Below are 7,996 nucleotides of genomic sequence, written 5' to 3' on the forward strand. Positions count from 1 at the left end.
AATAGGAGGTGGTGGTCTCGTCTCACCTCCTCTCTTCTCAAATCGTCGTCGTTATTATCTGGGTTTGGGATTTACTTGATTGCATTTCCCAAAACACCCTCCTCATCTTTTCTCAACAACCAATCCATCCGTCCGTCCATAAATCCTCCTCTTCCTTTCTTCCTTCCTTCCTTCCATTACCCTGCTCTATCTTCATCAAATTCATTCTAATTCAATTTTATTTATCAGTATTTTTTCTTCAAAATCACAATAAAAGAAGAAGATGGCGATGCGGGAGCTTGTAACGGGAGGAGCAGCTTGTGCGGTTCCAGGTTCTTCTTCTTCATCTAATCCTTTCGGTGCTCTCGCCAACGCTCTTATCGGTTCCTCTTCTAAGACGCGGGTTGTTCTTGTTTTTTTTCAATTCCCTTTTCTTCTATCAATTCATCTTCCTCTAGGCTAGACTCTGCCACTACTTCTGTGTTTTTTTCTTCTAAATTTTCTTTTTTTAGGTGCTTGTTGAATGGATTAGTTGCAAGCTAATAGTCCTCATTTTTGGTGATTTGACTTTTTTTGTTCTTGAAAAAAAAATAAAATAGGAAAGGGTAAAGGAAATCCCAACCTCAACAACCACAGGTACAGAGCCTCCTTTCTACCAGGATGCCACAGCTGAGGACCGTTTGAGAGCACTTCCAGGAGACGACTTTGATCACTCCTTTTCTCATCATCCCACTCCTCAGGTCTCTTCTTCCTTTTCCTTCTTCTCCTTTCTTTAAAAATAATAATAATAAAATTGTCTAACTTTGTCTTCTATTATTATATTGGTTTAGAGTTCAGAGTTTCTTCGTGGCTTTCGCTCTGCTGATCAGAATGGATTTGCTGATGCCTGGGAAGATATTCATCGCTCTGGTCCTCCTCCTCCCCCTGCTCTATTGGATCACCGCTTACCTCCTCCTCAATTCCAACCACCTCTCGAAGGTAACTTACCTATCTTTACTCATAGTTAATTGCCTAGTTTGAAGCCTGTGATGATTCATAATAATCTAGATGATGAGATGCAAGTGGCCAACAATAATAGATAATCAAAACAGTAAAGGCAAATTTTAATTTTCATTAAACAGTGCATCCAAGACTGTTCAAGTAGGACAGATTGCGAGTAATGCCAAGTAAATGGGTAAGGACTGAGTAGTGGAACTTTCAAAACCCATTTATCTATTGCAAGTTTTGCATATCAGTATACATATTACACCAGGAAAGCCCTCAAAATGGATGCCATTGCGATCAAGGAATGGAACTAAAATGTATGCTCTCATCATTTAATTTACATGAATTATCATGAACTAAAGTTAGAATCTAAAGGATACGTCTCTCACTAGGATGCCACAGCTGTCCTCCTTTGTGTGCATTTGTGAACTAAAGTTAGAATGTAAAGGATACTTCTTTCACTAGGATGCCACAGCTGTCCTCCTTTGTGTGCATTTAGATAGAATAGGGTCTGCGATACCATGCTTGATGTGACTTCACTTGGAGAATATAAGGGTAACAAAAGATGAACCATTTCAACATTGAATAAAATCTTCTAGAACTTTTATTTACGTTTAACTTGTTTCAGTGTTTTCACAATTTTTTTTTGTGAACCAAGCAAACACCGCAGGAGCTATTTATTTACCAACTAGGAAAAATCTCACATGAGCATGGCTTTTTGGTGTATGTTTTCTACTTTTCATATGCAGGACCACCCCAAAGAGTGTTGTCAAACTTTTTGCACTCCTTTGTGGGCAGTAGCCATGGTGGAATTCCGTTTCGTCCTGCTCCACTACCAGCATTGGGATTGTCTGAAGGTGACAAACAATGCATACGTGATCGTAGCAGCATAATGGCCCGACATTTTTTTGCTGATAAGAGTGAAGATTTTATCAATGCACAGGTCCGCTGCCTTTTCTTTGTCCACGGAAAGCTAATGCGATTACTAGCTTTACTTCCAATTGTCATTTTGCTTTAACATCAATCCTGATTGCATTAGCAAAACTGCAATTGTACTCTGACTATGTTGTATCTGTAGGTGAATGCACTTCTGTCTTCATTAGATATTGATGGTGATGTGCGGGCTAAGGGACCTTTAGCTGGCAGATTCCGAGAGCTAGAGGATTACTGGAATGAGTCTCAAGGTGCTCTGAGACCTGGTCCTCCTCAATCTGATGGATGGGTTGCAGAATTTAGCCAACACAGAATAGACCATGGTGATCCTAATGCTTGGGCTCACTCGTTTGAACAGCAGCATGGTGCTAATAGCTGGGCCTCTGAGTTTGAGCAGGTAATAAGGGATTAAACATATCAATTTAGTCACCGCATGACAAAATTCAAGAACCCTCTCAATCCTAGATCCATCAATCAATGGTACAATTAAGTTACAAATCCATGAAAATGTGTTAAAAATATTGGGCTATTTTACTCACCAGTGAATTTAACCTTGTTTCCATTTTATGTTTCTGGCAACTGGTGTCATTCACCTGTTATTTTCGTGTTTTTTGTTTAATTGTAATTTTATGACTCATTAAACTCTTTTTTTCTTTTGTTTGTTTATTTATTTTTTCTGAAAAAAAAACTATGCAATAAAACGTTTTTGTTGGTTACTCTGTTCTTCATTTTGCCCTAATTATTGATTCTTTGGAGAGTTCTGATCTTCATGATTATATTGTTATGCGGTATTTTATCCCTTCCCCTTTGCCAATCATGATGTTTGTAGTCATGGACTTCTTAACTGCACAATTGATTAGTTATTGCCTTTATTCTTTTGTTATAATTTCTGTATCAGTGTAAAAATCAGTGGCAATTGCTCGGGCTTGCAATTTATTTATCTTGTTTTTATTGGTTTTAGGAACAACGACTGGTCTCAGCAGCAGATCAAATGGGAGGTGCAAATATCTCAAACTTAGCTGCAATGGAGCAGACTCGTATGCTTGCACACACACTAGCTCAAAACAACGACCCCAAATTTCAGGTTCATATGCTTTACTTTAACTTAAGTTTTTCCACATGGCTTGCAAGTTCTTTCTTGGTCCCAAAATCTCCTAGTTTTTGCATTGATAGTATACATTATGAGCTAGCCGCTAAGTGGGGATACAAGCACTCTTGGATTAAATATGCTAGCATTGCATGATAAAGACTTAATTTGTTATTTATTTGTGCTTTAATTTTTTTTTTATATTGCACTGTTACTTATGCTGAAATGTTAGTCATGTGTGATGAGCCGTGCAGAATTCTAAGTTTCTTCAATTTGTCTCAAAGATGAGTCGTGGAGAACTTATTATTGATGATAATCAAGTCAAGCCAGCTGCACTGTCTTCATCAGGAGATTGGGCAACAGAATATCAGCAACAATATACTGCAGGTCCTTCCTGGGTTGATGAATATGCAGGCAATCAGGCAAGTGTTTACTTTTGCAAGCATGATCAAGGATTTTTTTTCCTGCTTTTTTCACTCATTGCTGCCCTCTCTCTTGCTCTCTCAAACAAAAAGAAAAAAAAACAGTTGTATCAATTTATATATGGACCTAGTTATTGACAGCAGTATCACATGTGATAGCAATTCTATATTTTTGGAATAGCTTATTCTTGTCACTGATTTGCTTGTTCAGAAATTGGCAGTACCAAACTGTGTCAAAGTCTGTAAAATAATACTTCTGTGGACAATAAATTCGAGGCAAACCTTTCAATTTGATTCAACTTTAATCTCATGTTTAGGGTTTCTATTTACATTTCGAATATAGATTGACCACCGCGCTTAACATGCATCAATATTTAAAGGGAAGAGAACTCGTGACACATAAAGCCATAGGAATCTACAACTTTGAGGCAATGAAAGCCTTTTTTGATTTTGTGTCCTTTTTGGCGTTACAGGGAAGAATTGTGAAAAGGAATTTGTGGAATGAAACTCAAATAGAGTACTTATTGATGGGAATGTACCATTAGTTGCCTCGATTCTTTCACTTTCAAGTGGCTCAAATTTCTGTAATTGATAGATACAGTTTTATGTGCCCTGATCTCCTTTTCTTTTCATTTATTTTTTCTTCTTGCAGCTTTCTTAAACAAGCCACCGGTTATGTATTTCTATATCAGTTTGCCTCTATCTAATAAAATTCTCCCATCTAATTTGAGTGTTTTTCAGCTTTCTCATGGACCTGATCAATGGGCGAAAGAGTTTGCAGCTGAAAGAGAGCAAAGTGGACCTGTTGATGAACAGTGGGTAAATGAATTCTCAAAGTTGCATGTTAATGACTGGGCAGACGAATTTGGACGGCAGGTTGGAGAAGGGGCTTTTGGAGAGAGTTCGGCTGATAATTGGGCAGATGCGTATGATGAGTGAGTATAATAGACATTGTTGAAAGGTTTATTTCTTACATGGGTAAATTAAATATTACTAAACGGATTATGTCTATTAACTGGATATATCAGATTGAATTTTTGTGTGCTTACTCGTGACTCAATTCTAAAATGGAAGTGATATTTAATCTAGTGTGTAGTGGTGTATGGTTCTCCTTTATGCATGGAGAAGCTGCGTAGGATTTAGCATCCCAATTTTTAGAGTTGAAACTGATCATGTTTTGTTACCTTTCTTATACCAATTCTGTCATGTTTTGACTTTAACATTGAACGGTGTTTTTTATATTTTATTTTTTAAAATATCATTGTTGGTTGTCAAGGTCTACATAATGTTAGTACTTCTTATGTCCCATTATCCTTTTCCAATTTTGCAATTTTTAGTTGTCCCATCTTATTTGGCCATTTTGAAAGTCAGTTTTATAAATGTCAAATTTCCTATGGTGTGCTTTAGTGCCTTTTAATTTACAACACTAAGAATGCAAGAGTAGTTAGGGAACTTACGGAGCAAAAGGAATAACATGCTAAATTCAACATCAGTTAATGATTGTTGGTGTTTCCTTAAAATTTTTGTTTTTGGCAAAAGGGCCAATATTAATGGGATGGAGGGAGTAATTTTTGCCCCAGATGAGATGCAAGCAAGCTCCATTTCTTTCTTGGAAGTTTTGATTTGGTGTTACACTTTCTTGGTGATTTGTTTTAGTTATAATTATTAAAATTAAACAGTAACAGTTATTAGCAAAAATTGTGTATGGTTAAATCAAGGTTCAAATTCTCATCTCTGCATCATATCTTTTTTTTCTTTGTATTCTTGTAACCATGTCATTTTCAATATTGGCATAACCTGCAGATGCTCACGCTGGATGTTACTGGTCCACTTCCCTGCCTATCTATTTCTGGTGGCATCGATTCTTTTTGTGATCATATAAATGCTTTTGAAAAATTCAGTCATAATAAAATCTGATATAGGCACATTTGTTACAATTCTCATTATGCATTATTCTATTGATAAGTTTTTCAGTTTTTCCTTGCTCATTATTAAGAATACCGTTGTCTAGAGTAGTTCAAATGATCCTGTCTATCTTTTTGCTGTCTAGTTGCTTGAGTGAATTGCTTTCTTTTCATGTATAGTAACTTGTAATATCTTACAGGTACCTAAATGAGCAAGTAGTTGCCAAGCAGAAGTCAGATGCTTCAAGGGGCGTTTATGTGTTTTCAGACATGAATCCTTATGTTGGTCATCCGAACCCTTTGAAAGAAGGCCAGGAACTATTCCGCAAGGGGCTTTTGAGTGAAGCAGTGCTTGCTTTAGAGGCTGAAGTTTTGAAAAACCCAGATAATGCTGAAGGTTGGAGGCTGCTTGGAATAGCACATGCAGAGAATGATGATGATCAACAGGTTGGGATATTTTCTGTGTTACAATTGGTAGATTAGAATAAGTTTCTAGAGGTCTTATTTATAGTTGATTTCTCATTCTCTTCAAGAACTTGGTGAAACAGTTTCTACTAGATCTGCTTGTTTATAGTTGAATGAGACCTACAATATACTTGGTTCAGTAGTCATGTAAGATTTTGTGTTGAGCAAATGATTTTGTTTGAACTGTTTATATTTCTGAGAATTCTTGTTTTGATCTAATTAAAATTTTATGCTGCAGGAACTGGAAAATAAAAGTATGACTAGTGATGAATCTGTATGTTATTTTGTTTGGATGTGTTAGGTGCCTTATTTATAGCTTGTAATTAGGTGTCGAATTGAATAATTTGTAGATCAAATTGATTTTAATTGGATTTTTATGGTGGGTTTAAAAACCTTTGCTAATCATTCATGGAGTCCTGTTAGCTGTGATTTCAATGTAGAATAGTGCATATGAATCTGATTAAATATCAATACAGGCTATTGCAGCCATGATGCGTGCTCATGAGGCCGGTCCTACAAATCTTGAAGTTCTTCTTGCTCTAGGCGTGAGCCATACAAATGGTTGGTCATTGCTCCTTATATTTACAACTTATATTTTAGCTTAAATTTGTTTGACATTCTTAGGTATGCTTTTATAAAGAATGTATCATAATAGAACCCCACCCCCGATCAAATTCTATTTTTTCCATTATGATTTGTATCAAAACTCTGGAAATAGAGATTCTTTATGAATTTAATAGTTTTTGAAGTACTGAATTTAGGTGGGTCAATAACTTGCCTTCAACATTTCAGAGTTGGAGCAGGCAGCTGCATTGAAATATTTATATGGATGGCTACGACATCATTCAAAGTATGGAACACTTGCCAATCCAGAGCTTTCTGATTCTTTGTATTATGCAGATGTAAGTGTTGCAGAAATACCTTTGTTTCTTTAATAAGAAGGGTGGATTTTTTTTTTACGCACATTAATTGCTTTTATCTTTTGTTTCAATTTCCTTTTCCTTTTCTATTTGAATTTTTTGCTGACTTTTGGAGTGATCATCAAAATTCTCACTCCACAACATGCAGGTTGCTAGATTATTCAATGAAGCTGCTGAGATGTCACCCGAGGATGCTGACGTGCACATAGTACTTGGTGTCCTGTACAATTTGTCACGGGAATATGACAAAGCCATTTCTTCTTTCCAGAGAGCTTTGAAACTCAAGCCTCAGGATTACTCTCTTTGGAACAAGCTTGGTGCAACACAAGCCAACAGTGTTCAGAGTGCTGATGCGATATTGGCTTATCAGCAGGTATATCTCTATGCAACTAAAATCAATTGTTTGTTTAGATTAATTCGGTCATTTTTTCATATCTCACAGAACATAAGCACTTTTCCTGAAGAAATTATATTGCTATTCCAACATATCATCCTATACTTTTGATTCCATGGGCTGATAGGATTTTTAGGTTTTCCATGTTAAGCTTGTGTTGTCAAATTAGTGTGCATTTTAGGGAAGTTCAAGTGTCTTTCAAAGGATTAAGTTTTTTTTTTCCTTTGTTAAGCTTGTTTCCTAGTATTTTGTTTCCTAAAAATAGCTTCCCCCCCCATAAAAGCCTCTGTCCTGTAAATTTCTGGTTGCACAGCATTCTATGCTGTTTTCCCACACTTTCTTGTTTCATGTTTGTGGCTTTTCACATCTTCATCTTTGTAGATTAACAAGCATGACAATAATTGCACCTTTTTTTATTTATCAGCTATGGTGATTTTGCATTTTGGTTCGGCATCATGTTTTCCAAGATTTCTTTCAGTTGTCAACTCCTTTGTGTTGTTTCCTGATTAAATTTATTTGTTGATTGTTCATCTCTATTCTCTTCCAGGCACTTGATCTGAAGCCTAACTATGTCCGAGCATGGGCGAACATGGGAATCAGTTATGCCAACCAGGTGTTTACCTCTGCTTCATTGTTCACGACTCCATTATTAGTGCCATCTTTGGCATTTGTTAGACAGTAGTTTCCCTTTGCTTAGTTGCTTTTATAGCTTTCATGAGATAAGTAAACATTACAACCTCATTTCTTATTTTTTATTTATGTATTTAGAGATTTACAAGTCCTGCTTAGAAGCTATATTTGTCCTTTATAGTCAGAATTATTTCACCATAAAAAAAAAGAACCTGTGTAGTTGGAATGCCCGAGCTTAGTAATTTGTAGATTTTTGCAAGAAGTGAACTACCACTATC

The 7,996-nt window shown here is 36.2% G+C and overlaps 1 protein-coding gene across 1 annotated transcript in view; it reads left to right on the forward strand.

The window, feature by feature from the left end:
- Positions 1–7,996, forward strand: part of LOC18103579 (peroxisome biogenesis protein 5) — an 8,612-nt gene continuing 616 nt past the window's right edge. Inside the window, exons 1-13 of the mRNA XM_024581235.2 lie at positions 1–382; positions 579–719; positions 810–957; positions 1,713–1,906; positions 2,042–2,293; positions 2,858–2,980; positions 3,238–3,405; positions 4,147–4,340; positions 5,510–5,756; positions 6,251–6,335; positions 6,567–6,676; positions 6,843–7,067; positions 7,636–7,701. Of these exons, the coding sequence (XP_024437003.1) occupies positions 263–382; positions 579–719; positions 810–957; positions 1,713–1,906; positions 2,042–2,293; positions 2,858–2,980; positions 3,238–3,405; positions 4,147–4,340; positions 5,510–5,756; positions 6,251–6,335; positions 6,567–6,676; positions 6,843–7,067; positions 7,636–7,701 (2,073 nt within the window). The 5' untranslated portion in view covers positions 1–262. The remainder of the gene's footprint in view (positions 383–578; positions 720–809; positions 958–1,712; positions 1,907–2,041; positions 2,294–2,857; positions 2,981–3,237; positions 3,406–4,146; positions 4,341–5,509; positions 5,757–6,250; positions 6,336–6,566; positions 6,677–6,842; positions 7,068–7,635; positions 7,702–7,996) is intronic.

The sequence above is a fragment of the Populus trichocarpa genome, chromosome 11 (assembly GCF_000002775.5).
Source record: "Populus trichocarpa isolate Nisqually-1 chromosome 11, P.trichocarpa_v4.1, whole genome shotgun sequence".
NCBI lineage: Eukaryota > Viridiplantae > Streptophyta > Magnoliopsida > Malpighiales > Salicaceae > Populus > Populus trichocarpa.